Source organism: Sus scrofa, chromosome 10 (genome assembly GCF_054392235.1).
Source record: "Sus scrofa isolate SSC_HxYL_T2T_F1_AM1 chromosome 10, Sscrofa_HxYL_maternal_Yorkshire_Landrace_v2.0, whole genome shotgun sequence".
Classification (NCBI taxonomy): domain Eukaryota; kingdom Metazoa; phylum Chordata; class Mammalia; order Artiodactyla; family Suidae; genus Sus; species Sus scrofa.
The window spans coordinates 22,147,534-22,165,507 of record NC_139392.1 but is presented as its reverse complement, the minus strand read 5'-3'; the positions used below and the strand labels follow the sequence as shown (position 1 = coordinate 22,165,507).

General features: G+C 45.8%; 1 protein-coding gene across 10 annotated transcripts in view; it reads left to right on the top strand.

Annotated features, from left to right (window-relative positions):
* Nucleotides 1-17,974, top strand: part of SUSD4 (sushi domain containing 4) — a 169,030-nt gene that overhangs the window by 113,931 nt on the left and 37,125 nt on the right. For 8 of the 10 annotated variants that reach the window (XR_014817507.1, XR_014817508.1, XR_014817506.1 and 5 more), the window contains exons 3-4: nt 980-1,192; nt 17,191-17,364. Coding sequence is in view for 6 of the 10 variants with exons in the window: in XM_084979351.1 (XP_084835477.1) it covers nt 980-1,192; nt 17,191-17,364 (387 nt within the window). In the remaining 4 variants the exon portion in view is untranslated. The remainder of the gene's footprint in view (nt 1-979; nt 1,193-17,190; nt 17,365-17,974) is intronic. The other 2 variants (XM_084979354.1, XM_084979353.1) reach the window with 1 other exon arrangement.

Genomic DNA, 17,974 nt, shown 5'->3' with positions numbered 1-17,974 from the left:
AAAGTTTTGTCTGAATATGTGCCGAGGAGTAGGATTGCTGGGTCATATGGTAGTTCTATATTTAGTTTTCTGAAGTACCTCCATACTGTTTTCCATAGTGGTTGTACCAATTTACATTCCCACCAACAGTGCAGGAGGGTTCTCTTTTCTCCACACTCTCTCCAGCATTTGTTATTTGTGAACTTATTAATGATGGCCATTCTGACTGTTGTGAAGTGGTACCTCATTGTAGTTTTGATTGGTATTTCTCTGATAATTAGTGATGTTGAGCATTTTTTCATGTGCCTACTGGCCATCCATGTATCTTTTCTCCAAACAGGGCTGCGTTCGTGTTTCATTGGTGGAGAAAGGAGTTGGGTCGGGGAGGGTGGGCTTAAGGAAGGCCCCCCAGAGGAGGAGGAACATGAACCAGGCCTGGCAGCTGGGGGTGAGGGCAGTGGGCAGCACACCTCGTCCCTTGCATGCCTTAGAGTGCTCTCGGCCACCTGCTGCTCCCCAGACACGCCTGCTGTCTCCCGGCCCAGCCATCACTCATGCCATCCCCCCCATGCCTTCTTCCGCAAAGTTGGTTCTGTTCTTGGCGTCTCACCCATTGGTCAAGGCCGGGTAAGATCCCACCTCCCTCTTTCCTAGCATTTCGCCTTCCTCGGCTCCCGTCTGCACTTTGTGCTTTGGCTGTGATGTTTCCTGTTTTGTACATTTTTGTCATTTACTTTCCCCATCTCCCTACTCCTAGGACTTCCCTGAAGGGCTGATGGGGCCGTGGAACTGCAATCACTTATGAGCCCTTGCCTAAGCAAAGAGCGAAGAAAGCAGAGCGACAGGTGCACTGGGATGTTTCTGACCTTGGCTCTTTTGTTGGTGTAGTTGAGTGGCCCACAGAGTGGGAGAGTGGACAGTGTCTGCCGTGGATCCTGGAAGACCCTCAGCATCTGAGGAGCACACTCAGAGGCACCTTTTCTTCTCTCTGTCCATGTAGGGTTCGATGAGCTTCAGGTGTGCGCCGACCCAGGCGTCCCCGAGAATGGCTTCAGGACGCCCAGCGGAGGGGTTTTCTTTGAAAGCTCTGTCACTCGGTTCCACTGCCAAGACGGATTCAAGCTGAAGGGCTCTACAAAGAGACTGTGTATGAAACACCTGAACGGAACCCTCGGCTGGGTCCCAAGTGATAAGCCCGTCTGTGTGCAGGAAGGTAAAGTGCTCCCTCGCCCCCACTCCCACCCCTTGGAAGCCGCTCACGTGACGGGCATGTGGCCCCTCGGGTACAGGGCTGGGTGCCAGACGGGCTGGTACCCTGGGCTGCTCTCTGCTTCAGAGCTGATCCTGCAGCCTGATGGAGGGGCCTGTGTGTGCGGTCAGGGCTGGGGCAGGGGAGAAATGCATCTGAGCATCACAAATAATCGTCCTCCTTCTCTGTCTCAATTATAACCCGATTTATCGCCATTTTTGTCAATGCAAGAGAGCAACTCAGATAACATTAGGGCTATTTATTATCGTGCTGCCAACTCAGCACTCATTTCCATGTTCCTCAGTAAAAAGCGCAGGAAATACATTGGCCCCAAACTGTGTATAATGATACGGAAGATGCATGTGTTACTCAGAGAATTAAATCAATTACTCCTTATCAGTCCTGTGTTAGACATGAGTCATTTAAGGAAAGAAAGAACTGTGGCAAGTAATGATAGATTGATAAGGTAGATGTTTAGTTCTAGCAGTTATCCCTAAATTTATTGGTCATGACAAGATACTCATTTACTTCTAGTAATTATCTCTAAGTCTGTCGGTTGAAACAAGTTTATATGTGTGTGTATCTATATGTGTGTGTGTATATATTTTGCTTGTTTGTGTTTACTCTCTGGATATACTTTTAGAGTTTAAAAGAAGTCACCGAGTTTAATTGCCATGCCAAATTGTTGATTATGTATCTCTCATGATTGGCAAGGCTGAAGTAGGCAGAGCCATGCATCAGGAATTAATTCTAGCCCCAAATTGCCAAGAGGCATAGAATTTATATTTCATCAAGATCATTAGAAGTGCGTTTCACTTTCTCTTAACACCGTTATTGATTTTGAGGATGGGGCTTTTATAATAATGCTACGTGAACGCTTATTCTGATTTAGTGTCTGTCTTCTTTATGACACTTTTAGGATAATTTGATTTGACATGCATTTATCAAATATCAAAAATGCTCCTCCTTATGGAAATTATAAAGGATGGGTAATTTCTCTGTTAACCCTTAAAGGACTTGCTGTCTTTGCTTTTATTTCGAAGGTATTTTTTTTAAATCAAAATTAATATAAAGAATTAAGGTTTTTAAAAGTAAATTTACTTTTTCCTCTTACATGCAGTCCAAACAAGCTATGATTTCCGTAAGTTCTATTAACTAAAAGTTTATTTCGTTTGTATTTTAAACCTTCCTTGCTAAAACCTACGATCCAAGATACCCAGTGCCTAAAAGACAGACAGGCTCAAAAACATCAGAGAACAAAGGAAACCAATAAGCTTCCTCACTGTTGCCCAAGATGAGGGGCTTCTGTTACTTGGTCACCCTGGGTGGGGGGGGAAACAGCTTAGGCCTATTTAGGTGCGCGTCTTTCCAGCTTTGTATGTAACTATGTATTGCATAGCAATTCCAAAAAGGGGAGTGAAAAACCACCTGGGAGTAGAGGCCTCCCTTGTACTGGTCTGCGAGCATAATTCTTAACATGTGGCCCCAGATGTGTGGGGAAGGCAGTGGAGAGTCAGCTCTTTGACTAGGCAAGGTGCTTCCAAAGGATGGCCCAGGCCTCCTCATTTCCAGTCATGATGTTGTGCTGGAAGCATCATTTTAGGAAGTTTGGAAGAACAGCTCTTGCCTTTCTAAGCATGACGGTATAATTATTTTGAATCAAAATGGTGATTTTGGAGTTCCCATTGTGGCTCAGCAGGTTAAGAACCTGACCACTCACATCCATGAGGATGCAGGTTTGATCCCTGGCCTCGATCAATGAGTTAAGGATCCAGCGTTGCCGTGAACCGCAGTGTAGGTCACAGATGCAGCACATATCTGGCACTGCTGTGGCTGTGGCTTGGGCGGACAGCTCAGATTCGACCTCTCGCTGGGGAACTTCCATATGCTGCAGGTGCAGCCATAAAAAAAAAATAAAAATGGTGACTTTGTTGGTCTTTGAAAGATTTGTATAAAGAGATTCATCTGTTTCCCTCGAGGTGGAGAAAACCATCCCGGTCTGAGCCTCTGTACGTGACTTACAGGGGTGAGGAGAGGGTACTGGTCTACTCCATGGGTGTCATATAGTAGGGACAAAGCCAAACTCTTTTGTCCCCTGATTTATAAATGGCCTTTACGGCCTGATTAGGATTTATGCTGGGTGCATGGTAAGGGCTGCTGAATTCATTTATTTCCCTTGTCAGGTAATTCTTGGAAGGCTAATGGATTTTTTGGCGTGGTGGTAAGAGTGATAACAATAGTAAATTATCACATCTTTGTAGGTCATCAGAGTTTAAAGGTACAGTCAGATTCACTATCTCATTGAACCCTACGAGGCTAGTCGTATCGTCCTCATTTCCTGATTAAGAAACTGAGGCTCAGGACGTTCTCTTGCTTTGTCAAAGTCACACAGCCGATGAGTAAGCAGCGGATCTGTGACTGGTTCTCAGCCAGCACTTTTTCCTCTCCAGGGTTAGGTCTGATTTTCTTCTTGGTGTCACAAAATCCCGATTGTCATCAGTTACACAACGCGGTGTTAAACCAAATGGCATCATCAACATTCAGAGTTGAAGGGACTCGGTAATCCGATAACTCAGGCCCTTGTTTGAATTTAGTTTTTGTTCGATGAGTAGGGAAACTGAGTCTCAGAGAAGTTAAGAGCCTTCTCAGACTTAACTGGCGATTTAGGGACAAATCTGTTTTAGCTCAGGTCCTGTCACTGTGACCTGGACTCCTTCCAGATTTCCCTGCTGTCATCCAGTTCTGCCCAACACACAGATTTTATTATATTTTCTCTTGTTTATTTTTGGTCATGACTGCAGCATACAGAAGGTTCCAGGCTAGGGACTGAACCCATGCCACAGCAGTGACCCTAGCCACAGCAGAGACAGTGCTGGATCCTTACCCTACAGAGCCACCAGGGAACTTTGAGAGGTGCAGATGTTAAAAAAAAAAAAAAAGTTCATTTGCAATAAATGCTTTGACGTTTTTCTTTTTATCACTGCAGCACATGGAACTTCCCAGGCTAGGGGTCAAACTGGAGCTGCAGCTGCCAGCTACACTACAGCCACAGCAACACTGAATCCGAGCCACATTGTGACCTATGCCACAGCTTGCAGCAATGCCAGATCCTTAACCTACTGAGCCAGGCCACGGATCGAACCCCCATCCTCACAGAGACAACATCAGATGCTTAACCCACTGAGCCACAATGGGAACTCCCTTAAAATGCATTGATAGCAGGAATGTGCTCTCCAGAAGCAAGGTGGTATTAAGGCAGATGTTTTCTTGTGCCTTCACACAGATTCCCTTTCTTCTCCTCCCCACTTGGCACTGCTACATGGACCAGCCCTCTGTCCCTTCACTCCACTCCAAATAGTTTATTCCAAGTAAGCTCACTTATAGGAGTTTGGACTTACAAATATGAATTTCTTGGCACCCAAAGCCTACAGCGTAAGAGGTGCCTCTGTTATTCCAAGCAGCTTCTGTAAGACTAGAATCTGCATATCCCTAAGCAGGGGTGAGGATGCTTATGGTCCTGGGAGCAGGGAGGTGACCATTATAATGGAGAGGGGACCATGGAGTTGGAAAAGGACTGAAATACTCCCTGTGGGCACAGGGCTGCTGACATAGTAAGTACAGTGCCCGAAGCCACCATCTGGGTCTCTTCCTTTCCAAGATCACTCAACTAGTGTCCTGGGGGCCACTTGCTCTGGGCAAATACAATCCCTTCCCCACGTTTTGGAAGAAAATGTATAGGTAAAATTAGATTAACTCTGTGGAAATTCACTTGACAACCAAACCAGGATTAAGACCTGCATCCTGGGGTTCCTGACGTGGCACAGCGGAAATGAATCTGACTAGGAACCATGAGGTTTCGGGTTCGATCCCTGGCCTTGCTTAGTGGGTTAAGGATCCAGCGTTGCCGTGAGCTATGGTGTAGGTCACAGACTGGCATTGCTGTGGCTCTGGCGTAGGTTAGCGGAAACGGCTCCGATTCAACCCCTAGCCTGGGAACCTCCATATGCCTCGGGTGCGGCCCTAAAAAGACAAAAAAAAAAGGACCTGCATCCTGACTCCTGGTTCAGTGCTCTTTCCATCATACTGACGTTGTGCAAACCAGGCTGCAGGTCAGATTCACCTGGGGGACTTTTAGAGATAATTGTGCCAGGAACTTTCTCCGCGAGCTCCTATTTTAGTTGTTCTGGGCAGTGGGAGCTCAACCATGGTATTTCTGAAAGCTCCCAGGGTCGTTTCAGTTACTGCTGCCAGCTGCACTTTGTCTCCATTTCATCACCTGCCTGTGGCCGAAGGTCACATAGAGCACAGGAGAGCAGTCCCTGTCCTTGCCCCCACCTGCCATGTCCCCATGGTGAACCCCTCTCCGCCCCACTTCCTTGCAGGAGGCACCAGGGGGGAAAAATGAATTCATTCAGCAAGGATTATTTTTAAGTACTTTCTAAAATATTTTGATTCCCATAGACCTGACCAGGATGGCCATAAAATATGAGTAATTTGATGGGAAGAAGATTCTAGTTTCAGTATGATTATTACATTATAAATTTTTAATTGAAAAATTCAGCTTGACTCAGGAGCAGTAAAGATGGCAGATAACTCTTTTATTCCATGAAACTGGAGGGGAGCAGACATTTGTCAAAAGCAAGGCAGTCATATTTCTTTTTTACAGTTACTCCTATATTAAGGTGAGTTGTCTTCCAGCTCCAGAAACTGCACCAAAACAGATGGATGCTTTAAAAATGTTTTATTCAGGATCCTTTTCTTCTCATATGCATTTTCTCTCATCTAAAATTTCTTTCTTCTTGCCTTAGACGTGGGTTATCAGAAAGAGCAGCCTGTGCCCACGGGGGCACAAATATTTGCATGTTTTCACCTGATATACTCTTCTCATTTTTCCATCCTCTAAGATGGGAAGGAGCCAGGGGGTGCCTCTCCCTGTCTCCAGAACCACTGTCATTTGTTTGTACTTCTGGGAACCGAAGTCACCACTTTCCTCCTCTCCTTCCCTTGTGGCTTCCGTGTGAGTTTGGGTTTTTGTTCTTAAAATGATGTCTTTCCCTTAACTCTGGTCATGACTTGAAAGGAAAAAAAAAAAAAAATCCAGAGGAAATAAGGTCAGGTCAGATGGGGCAGATGCAGCAAAGATAAATGACAGAAATGATCAGTTATTACTGCTGCAAGATGACAGCTGGCCCGCCTCAGACAAGGGTTCACAAGCCTGCCCAGCCGAGCCCCCTGTAGTGCAGAGGGAACTCCCAATCCTAGCAGCCTTCACCAGCTGCCTCCCGTCATCTCCCGTGGTGTGTGAGTGCTGAGATTCGCCCTTTCTGTACAGGGACCACGGGGGCAGGGAGGCGCTTTAAGTCACAGAATTATTAGGCAACGGTGGAACATCCCCACATTCCAGATCCTTGTCAGATCGTGTACAAAGGTCACAAAATGAGTGTTAGCAAGCTTTTACACCAAGCCGATCGTGGAGATTCCCCCAGAAAGCAGTTTCTCACAAGCTCCCAACTGAAACGACCCAGAATGAGGTTGGCCGCTTATGGAAAATGCAGGGCTACCCCTCTGGGTATCCTTCCAAACCTATCACAGACGAAGTTCTTTTTCCCTTACGCCAGTCTTGAGCAGTTTAGGGCTGACTGTGGCTCCCCAGAGAGTCCTGTTAGAATGCAGATCTTGGCGTTCCCGTTGTGGCTCAGAGGGTCAAGAACCTGACTCGTATCCATGAGGATTCAGGTTCCATCCTTGGCTCAGTGCGTTAAGGATCTGGCATTGCCGTGAGCTGTGGCGTAGGTTGCAGATGTGGCTTTGATCTGGTGTTGCTGTAGCTGTGGTGAAGGCCAGCAGCTTCAGCTCCAATTCGACCTCTAGCCTGGGAACTTCCGCATACCGCAGGTGCGGCAGTAAAAATAAAAAATAAATAATGCAGATCTTAGAAGGCCACCCTGGGATGCAGAATGAGAGGCTCAGCTACAGAGCTCCCTCCCAGCTGCTCAGATAAGAACCTGGTCTTTCCTACAGGTTATAGTGCTCAGGGAGGGGCCAGGGCTGTTAAACCTGAGCCACCCTCTGTGTTTGAACTGCTCTCTTTCACCTAGTTGATTACCTTGCATATCCATCCAGCAGTGGTTCTCCATGTTTGACTTCATGGGAATTGCCCTAGGGGCATGTTAAAAATGCACATTTCCAGGCCTCCTCTGAGAGGTTTTTCTGCACTCAGAATCTGAATTTAGCAGGCACCTCCAGGAAATTCTCGTGCTGGCAGGCCTCAGAGCATGGCTTGCGATGTTTGCCATAGGTGCGCCAAAGCGGAACATGAAGACAGGATAGAACCTTGGTAATGGCCTTCTCTGATTTTTCTTGTGGGCTCAGTTCTGGCAACCAAATGCTTCTATCACCTCCTTGTTGAAAACGGAAGTTACTTTCCACAAGGTGGAAAGAGACCTCCAAGTTTTTTTTGTTTTGTTTTGTTTTGTTTTTTTAATGAAATAGTTAAAACTCTGTTTATTAAGAGATAAGCCAGAAATTAGGTCAGTTTGTCTCCTGGGGCCAAACCTTCTGAACCAAACTCAGTTTCTCCAAAAACCTCTAAATCTACATATGAGGTCAAATGGCCATCTGGAAAATAATTTGGCATCTATGTTGATAAGATGGATTGGCCTCAGTTTTTCTTTTTTTGTAATGTTCTTGTCAGTTTTTACCATCAAGGTCATGCTACACTCATAAAATGAGGGATTGTGGTCTTTCTGAATAGAACTCTTAAAAGAGTTTGTATAAGACAGGTGCTATTTCTTCCTTAAATGTTTAGTATCATTCATGGAAAGCCACCTAGAGTTGCCTTTGTGGGAAGGTTTTTAGTTTTGAAGTCAGTTTATTCTATATTTTTTAAGATTATAACCACTTTCAGTTTTTTCTTGCATCAGTTTTGGTAAATTGTACAGTTTTTGTTCATTTGTTTTAGGAATTCAGTTGAATCTAAAATTTCTAATTTCTTGGAGTTCCCGTCGTGGCTCAGTGGTTAACGAATCTGACTAGGAATCATGAGGTTGCGGGTTCGATCCCTGGCCTTGCTCAGTGGGTTAAGGATCCGGCATTGCCGTGAGCTGTGGTGTAGGTCGCAGATGCAGCTTGAATCCCACATTGCTGTGGCTCTGGTGTAGGCTGGCGGCTACAGCTCCGATGAGACCCCTAGCCTGGGAACCTCCATATGCCGTGGGAGCGGCCCTAGAAAAGGCAAAAAGACAAAATAAATAAATAAATAAATAAAATTTCTAATTTCTTGGTGTAAAGTTTTCCATAACTTTTTTTATTTTTCAAATCAGCATTTGTGAGGTGTTCCTGCTATATTCTTTTATGGTTGTGTGTGGCCTCTTTTTTTTTTTTTTTTTTTTTTCTTAATCAGTTTCACCAGTGATATATCAATTTTATTGATTTCAAAGAACCAGCTTTTGGGTTTGCGGATTTTCTCTTATGTATGTTTCTTTTCCCATTTCATTAATGCTTTTGCTCTTTTCATTATTATTTACTTCCTTGTACTGTCTTTAGGTTCAGCTGTCTTTTTTCTAACTTTTCTAGAGGAATTCTTAATTTGGGTACTTAATAATGGATTCTAAATTTTTGTGTTCCTAGTAATATACCTCAAAATATATAAAGCAAAAGTTAATGGAACTTTAAGGACAAGTCCACAATCACAATGAAAATTTTAAATGTTTCTCTCTTAGCAATTTATAGAACAATCTACTATGTGTAGAAAACTTAATGTTCTTAGCAAACTCTAACCAACTGTAAGATATACACTCTTGATTTTCAGATATTTCTCTTTCTCTAATATGCACATTTATGATTGGAGGGAATGCATTTTAATATGTAGCATTTTCATTGTTATTTGATTCAAAGTACTTTTCTTTTTACCATGATTTCTTTTTGGACCCATGGATTATTTAGAAAGGTATTACTTAATTTCCAGACATTTGGGGATTTTACTGAATTTCCAAAGAATCTGCCTTCTGTATCCACACGTTCTGCTAGGATTCCACTGAGGATTCAACCAACCTCAGATTGAAAATATTCACACACACACACACACACACACACACACACACACACAGAAAAATTCTAGAAAGTTCCAAAAAGCAAAACTTGAATTTGCTACACACTGGCAATTATTTACCTAGCATTTATATTATTATTTGCAGCTATTTACATATCATTTACATGGTATTAGGTACTACAAGTAATCGAGAGATGATTTGAAGTACAGGAGGATGTGAATAGGTCGTATGCAGATACTTTGCCATTTTATGTAAGGGACTTCGGCATCCACAGATTTTGGTATCCATGCGGTGGGAGGAGTTCCTCACTGGAACCAGTACCCCCTGGATACTTAGGGATGACTGTATGCATTTCTATTTTCATTTCACCATGGCCAGAAAACAGAAAAATTTCAGTCTTTCAAAATGTGTGGAGACTTTCTTCATGCCCCAGTATGGCCAGTTTTTGTAAATGTTCTATGTATGCTTAAAAGAAATATATGAGAGGAGTTCCCGTCGTGGCTCAGTGGTTAACGACTCCGACTAGGAAGCATGAGGTTACAGGTTCGATCCCTGGCCTCGCTCAGTGGGTGAAGGATCCGGCATTGCCATGAGCTGTGGTGTAGGTCGCAGACACGGCTCGGATCCTGCATTGCTGTGGCTCTGGCGTAGGCCGGTGGCTACAGCTCCGACTAGACTCCTAGCTTGGGATCCTCCATATGCCGTGGAGTGGTCCTAGAAAAGACCAAAAAAAAAAAAAAAAAATGTTTGAGAGTAGACAGCTAAGAACACAAGAAAAATTACTATTCAAGCGTTAACTGTAAAAGGAAATACTTTAAATAGCAAAACAAATACTAGATGCCTTTGTCAACCACAAATAAATAAAATACAGCAATCTATAAGTCAAAGAAAAACGCTACGTACAAGAAACGTGCTTACTTGTGGTAACTTTACTGTGTCCCTCTCTCTGCCACAGGCTACTGCTCAGTGGTTTAAGCATGGCCTGGAGATGGTTCCATGTTAACATTGCGCTAAGAGCCATGAGGTCTTGAACATCCTGTTCTTCACGTTCCATGAGAGTCAATACCCTATAAAAAAGAAACAGCCTGAACCAGTCCTGCTCCCAAAGCAAAACTACCCTTGGTGGTGGTGCCTCTTTTGCTATAAAGCACCCACTCTGTCCAGTCGTCGCCTTTCTGAAGAGCATCCCTCTTGCCTCTGCTTTTCTCTGCCTTATGTTGTGTGTTCATGATGACATCATCAGCCACAGTTGATTCCATCCGGCATCTTCATCCTGATCCCGCGTAGCCAGTGGTGGTCTGGGCCATGTTCTCTGAGTTCTGTTGCAGGGAACAGGAGTGTGCGGAACAGCACCGACACAGAACAGTGATTCTGAGGGATGGTGGTAGATAATGAGTGAACAAAGCCTTCTGTGGTGCAACGTTTGAGGCTCAAAAACCACCATCACCTCTGAAACCAACTGCAAGTTCGGGAGTCCCCCAGACTGTCACTTCTGATTCCAGCTACAAGTTTGGAAGTCCCCAAGGCCACCTTCAGGTTCAGTAGTTCCCTAGAAGCACTGATGATACTCATGATTATGGTTTATTAGAGTGAAAGGACGCAGATTGAAATCAGCCAAGGAGAGAGACACACACGGGTCCAAGAGTCACCAGGCATGAGCTTCCAGTTGTCCTCTGAATGGATTCACACACACAGTGACTTTTCTCCCAGCCACTATGTGTGTCAACACACACAGAGTACTGACCACTGGGGAAGCTCACCCGAGACTTGGTGTCCAGTGTTTTATTTGGGGCGTGGGCATGTAGACATTGTTGTGGCCACTTTTTGTGTCTCCGGTTCTTCCAAGAGTGGAGCTGATACTGCCTGAAGTCGGTGTTCCCTGGCCCAAATCCCATTGTTAGCATACACTTCTGGCAGGGCCTGGAAGCTCCAGATAAACAAAGACACTCATCTCAGGACATTCCAAGGGCGTAGAGGGAACTTCCCAGGAGCTGAGGGCAAAGACCAAAACTCCCTCTGGGCAAGGCTAGCCCTTTGCTGCACGTACTCACACGACACTGAGCATGTCCTGGCCCAGGCTTTAGAAGCACCAGGAGCTCCCGTCACTCTAAAATGAAACAGGATCCTCTGCCCTCATCTCCAAGGCCCTGGATGATCTGGCTTTTCCATCTCCTCCGTGCTTACTCTCCTCCAGACACACCGATCTTCTTGTGTGATTTTAAGGACCCCAAGCTCTTTCCTGGCCATTGTAGTAGCTGTTCCTTCCACCTGAAATACTCTTCTCCCCGATTCACACATGATTGGATTCTTCTTGTCATTAGGTCTCAGCTTAATAAATGTCATTTCCTGAGAGGCGCCTTTCCTGTCCCTGGGTCAGTCCCTATCACATTACCTTGTTGTGTGTTCATCATCAAAGAGATCATTGCCTGTTATTTGCGAGCTCACTCACCTGATAATTCACCTGTTAGCCGTCTCCCTCCACGCAAGGGCCATAAGCATGGGATTCTTGACTTTTTCTCCGTCCCCAGCCCCTGGAATGCCCTGGACCTAAAACAGGTGCTCAGTAACTCAGTGAATGAATGAACCAGTGGGCAGATGCATAATGCTCTTCACAAAAGCTGGCTTGAACAAGATCAGTAGAATTCTTTTTTTTTTTTTTTTTTTTTGTCTTTTTAGGCCGCACCAGCTGTTGGCATATGGAAGTTCTAAGGCTAAGAGTCAAATTGGAGCTGCAGCTGCCCGCCTTCACCACAGCCACAACACCACCAGATCTGAGCCTCGCCTGTGACCTACACCACAGCTCACGGCAACGCCAGATCCTTAACCCATTGAGTGAGGCCAGAGATCGAACCTGCGTCCTCATGGATACTGCTTAGATTCATTTCCACTAAGCCACGACGAGAACTCTGGTCAGTAGAATTCTTGGCAGCAAGACTTTCAGAGCCTTTAGTCAATATGAATTGAATTCATATTCATCAATATGAATTGTGAATTTTAGTATCATGTATTCAGATTCCTCGGAATAATTGGAGGGGAGTGTATTGATTTTGAAATTTGGCATTTTTAAGGAATCAGATTTGTTTTCCTGCATAGCTAGTATTTTAAAGAGTAGGACATCTAACAGATGGCGCGTATTCTTTAACATGTCTTTAGGAGTTCCTGTTGTGGCTCAGCAGGATGAGAACCTGACATAGCGTCCCTGAGGATGTCGGTTCAATCCCTGGCCTCCTTCAGTGGGTTAAGAATCTGGCAATGCTGCAAGCTGCAGCATAGGTCACAGATGTGGCTCAGATCCCATGTTACCCTGGCTGTGGTGTAGGCCGGCAGCTGTGGCTCTGATTCAACCCCTGGCCGGGGAACTTCCATTTGCCACAGGTGTGGCCCTAAAAATAAAATTAAACAAATAAATAAATAAACAAACAAATAAAATGTCCTTTGCTCTTTCCTGCTCCATCCTTTAGGACTCTGCTCTCTGCAGCTGCTCTGAGCAGTTGATTTGTACATAGGTGTAGATGCATAGTACCACCTTAGGGCCTTTGCTCCACTCATTATTTTTTTATTTTTTTCATTTTTTTACTCTTTTATCTTTTTGTCTCTCTAGGGCCACACCCATGGCACATGGAGATTCCCAGGCTAAGGGTCCAATCGGAGCTTAGCCGCCAGCTTACACCACAGCCACAGCAACATCAGATCCGAGGTGCATCCTCAACCCACAACACAATCCACGGCAACGCCGGATCCCCGACTTGCTGAGCGCGGCCGGGGATCAAACCCGCAGCCTCATGGTCCCCAGTCGGACTCTCCTCTGCTGCGCCCCGTCGGGAACTCCTCATTCGTTTATTTATTGTATTAAATCCTCATTGTTACTAGAAGCAGGATACAGAAACAACCCTAATGGTAGGCTAGTGAAAGGGGATTTCTGGAATGGAGGCTTTTGATATGCCTCAAGTTAGAACTCCAAGCTGCACATTTATGCCCTGCAAACAAGAGCTGTTTTGACTGTTGACCTGAGTCTACCTGACAAAATCAGTTCTGGTAAACTGTTTCTCAGTCCTTGGTAACACTCTTTCTAAAGTGGCTTTTACAAATTCTTTCTGTCGGATGGATGCATTTGTGCTATAGAAAAATCATGTTATTCCTGTTTGAAACTTTAGAAGCAGTGAATATTATAGGTGTATTTTCAGATACTAAGGATCCTGGTATCTTTATTTTCGTGCAAATAAGATTCAGAGTTGTTTACTGCTACTGATACCTGGTTGGGACCTCTGCCTGTTTCAGCTGCTTTCTTCTTTCTTCGTCACCCTCCTTAGTGGGGGGATTGGGTGCCAGACATGGTGGATTTAAAAAAAAGCAGAAAGTCTCTGGGTGGTATTTTCTGCTGTCAAGGTTTAGTTTAGGCTTTGTTAGAGCTGGTCGGTCTGAATTTTGTTCTTAAACTCGAGGGCACAGCCCTGCCTGGCGGCTCTGCCTTGGTGGAGTGTGAACCCCGGCTTCTGACTCCTCAGGTGACATGGGGATCCTCTCACACAGTAGATTGGTTCTTTTATTTATTTATTTATTTTTGCTTTTTAGGGCCACTCCCGTAACATATGGAGGTTCCCAGGCTAGGGGTCCAAATGGAGCTACAGCTGCTGGCCTATAACATAGCCACAGCAACATCAGATCTGAGCTGCATCTTTGATCTATACCACAGTTAACGGCAATGCCAGATCCTTAACCTGCTGAGCGAGGCTAGGGATCGAACCTGCAACCTCGTGGATACTAGTTGGATTCCTTTCCACTTTGCCACAGTGGGAACTCTGCTATGCTAAGTCTTCCTTGAGGAGAGTACATAATTACTGGTTTCCCTTTGAACACAGCCCCCAACTCCTGCTTATTATGGTCACATGAAGAATTTTTGGCTTTTTTTTTTTTTTTTTTTTTTTCTTTTTAGGGCTCCACCTGTGGCATATGGAAGTTCCCAGGCTAGGGGATGAATCAGAGCTGCAGCTGCCGGCCTACGCCACAGCCACAGCAACATCAGATCTGAGCTGCATCTACAACCTATACCGCAGCTCACGGCAACACTGGATCCCTGATCCACTGAGCCAGGCCAGGGATCAAACCCACATCCTCATGGATACTAGTTGGGTTCATAATCCGCTGAGCTGAAACAGGAAGTCCATGAAGTTCTAAGGAGAAGTTTGACGTGTTCTTACTACAGAGCCCTATGCAGAGAAACCACCCTTGGAAACAAAGCTTGGGTGCTTCTGCTCCTGGTCAGCCACTGCCCATATGTCACAATCCAAATGGACATTTCTGTCCATTGCGTTCACTGCCTCTAGCTGGCCACCCCCTGAGTATACTGGTTAATTCATGAACAAGTTTTAAATCAATCATGAAAATAGTTGTTTAATCATATAAATGACTGCCACAGGCTCTATTTACAGCCCAGATTTTACCGACGGGTGCCTTGATAAATGTGTTTTTATTTGCTGTGAGTAATTTCTGCATAGTGATAATTGAAAAAAATGTCATTCCCATTTTCCCCTAAGAAGAAGGCAGCAGTGGTGTGCCGAGAGCTGTCAGTTTTCTGTGACTCCAGTCACGATTATTCTGGGACTGATTTGGGAGGGATTCTGCTATTCTGGTAGAGAAACTGTTGGTTAAACAGGAACAGCCATAAGACCTCTTTCCATAGCCTGAAATGCAAAAACGAGAGGTAAAATTGAAACCAGAACTCAGTTCTCCAGCCAAGACTCTCTTGACATCCACAGGCACAGGGAAGGGCTGGTGATGGGTTTCCTCCAGGGAAGGCTTAGCTGCCAGAGCCGCCCTGAAAGCCTGTCAATCAGCCTCACGAGGGGGCTGTGGGCTCACAGGGTTCTCTGACAAAGGTCCACGTGGGTTTCTTCTCTGCCAGGTGTATGCGCAGGTCTGGCGACACAGGAAGTGTGTCGGAGGCAGTGGCAACACAGTCCCTGCCCTCAAGCTAAGGGTGCTAACGAGGGCTGAGATAAAGGCAGAGCTGGGCTTACAGGGGTTTGGCCCTGGAGGACCCATAGGAGATGGTGAATGGCCGCCACCCCTTTGCTCCAGCTGCCAGGGCTCTCCTCTGCCTGGGGGGCCCTTTTCTGCCCCAGGTTTTCCCATCACTGATGTCCTGTTTTCCGGAGGCCGTCGTCAGAGTACTCCCAGTAAACCCAGCCCCAGCCCCACGTCAAAGCTCCTGGGACAGAGTTCCCCGCTGTGGCATGACAGGATTGGCAGCATCTTGGGAGCACTGGGATGCAAGTTTGATCCCCAGTCTGGTGCAGTGGGTTAAGGATCCGGGGATGCTGCAGCTGCGGCTTAGGTCATGACTACAGCTCAGATCTGATCCCTGGCCTGGGAATTCCATATGCTGTGGGGCAGCCAAAAAAAAAAAAAATTCCTGGGACATGCACTTTGTAAAGCCACCCACATTCCCCCTTCCCCCAAACCCGAGCCATCCACAGCCAGCCACCTGCCTCTAAGGGTTAGCACCTTACAGCTGACTCTTCAAAGCTTAGAGGAACTTAAGGACCAGGCTTCCTATTAAGACAATTCCAGCCTTTTCTGGATTCCATAGGCTTTAGGGAGTGGCTGAGAAACCCACTGAGAAATTTCTGGCGGTTTCTCAAAGTGCTGTTTCAAAATGTTGCCTTGCTTCAAAAAAAAGTAAGAAGCAACAAACTGGGAACACAACTCATCTACCTGACTCTAAAGGTAGGAATAGGGAGTTCCTGTTGTGACGCAGTAGGAACGAACCTGACTAGGAACCATGAGGTTGTGGGTTCAATCCCTGGCCTCGCTCAGTAGGTTAAGGAGCCAGTGTTGCCATGAGCTGTGGTGGAGGTCGCAGACATGGCTTGGATCCTGCGTTGCTGTGGCTGTGGTGTAGGCTGGCAGCTGTAGCTCGGATCAGACCCCTAGCCTGGGAACCTCCATATGCCGTGGGTGTGGCCCTAAAAGGACTAAATAAATAAATAAATAAAGGTAGAAATAAATGGCTCAGGCTTACACGTATACATGCCCGTAAAATCAGAGACCTTCAACAGAATGTGCCCGCAGGTGATGGTGAGACCAAGGCACCTCATACCAGATGGGTGGGATTTTAAGGGTGGGTGTTTGGGCTGGGGGTGGGGGCAGGGGGGACCTGGATCCAACTTGGCAGAAGACTTGAGTGGCCTGTAGGGTAAACTCAAAGTAGAGTTACCTTCATTCTCTTTTATCTTTTAATCATTTTCTCATGTGGGCTCATCCTTCCCCCACCGCCCTTCTCCTGACTCCTGCGTTGCCTCTTGCCCTCCCAGGCACTGACCCCATCCTTGCTTCCTCTGAGCCTTTGTGATACTGGCAGTAGGATGTGCTGCTCCATTTATTATCTTTTTAGACACAGATAAGGAGGACGGGAAAGGCCAACAGCAGATGCACCCACGGCTCAGCCCCCTGCAGTTCGGCAGAGCACATTTTCTTATCAAGCTCAGCCCCTCATCCCCCAGGCAGAGGCTCAGGAGACCAGCCAGGCAGGCTGCATCACACCGCGCTCCATCCACACTCATGGCCAAGTGTACAGGCAGATTGAGAGTTCAGGCGAAGCCCCAGCCTCTGTCTTTGTTCACTCGTTTCCAAAACTATAAGCTCAGCTGTCAGGTGTGACCTATCCCAGGCAGGAAACAGAGTTTCTTTTGGGCCTGGACCTCCGCCCCCTCAGTCCCTCTCTTTGTTTCCCCTTGAAACCGGTTCTTTTACTCGGTACTGGGACCCGAGCCTTGTGATAGATAAGGAATCACTTCTCAGATTGCCATGTAGGTAGAGACCAGATCTGAAAATAAGAGCTTTCCTGTGAAGCCGTGAACCACAACCTGGTTTAAACACCAAAAATAACGTATCCCCTTTACCCAATTGTAGATTGCCGTATCCCGCAAATCGAAGATGCTGAGATTCATAACAAGACATACAGACATGGAGACAAGTTAATCATCACTTGTCACGAAGGCTTCAAGATCCGTTACCCTGACCTGTACAACGTGGTTTCATTATGTCGTGATGACGGAACGTGGGACAATCTGCCCATCTGTCAAGGTACCGGGCGGAGGCTGCGCTTCTCTGCTCTTCTTTTTGCAGATGTGATTGTAGAGCGTGGACTCGTTTCCCCAGTAAGATGCCAGAGAGAAACACAAAGCCACACACACCCCGTGGTTCAGCCGTACCGCATTCTGATCTCCAAAGCTCTGTTCTCGGCATCTCCACATCGCTCCCTGGGGTTCTTTCCAGCTCTGTAGACCCAGCTTTAAAGTTTAAGTGGGAAACGCCTTATTCTCCAGCATGTCGGATGTCTCCGTTCCCCATGAAACCAAATGTAATTGCAGAAGTAGGAGCCTTGTAACCGGGCTGGGAACACAATGACAAACAATTGCATATTTAATGGGAATAACAGAGCCTTTATACCGATTTCCGTAGTGGTGCGAATATATGTAAAGCCAGTCTTACAGAGGCTATTTTCTCTTAATAATGTTATCCTTTTTTATAATGCATGAGGAGCAGAAAAATAATCAAATTCAAATTTCATCCAGACCATACGGTGAATATTTATCCTCTTGCATTTTTTAAATTTGCCTAGTGGAACCAGAGGACCCTGTTTGTGAAAATAAGCCCTCAAGTTCGCATTAATTCCGATGTTATTTTTTTTGAC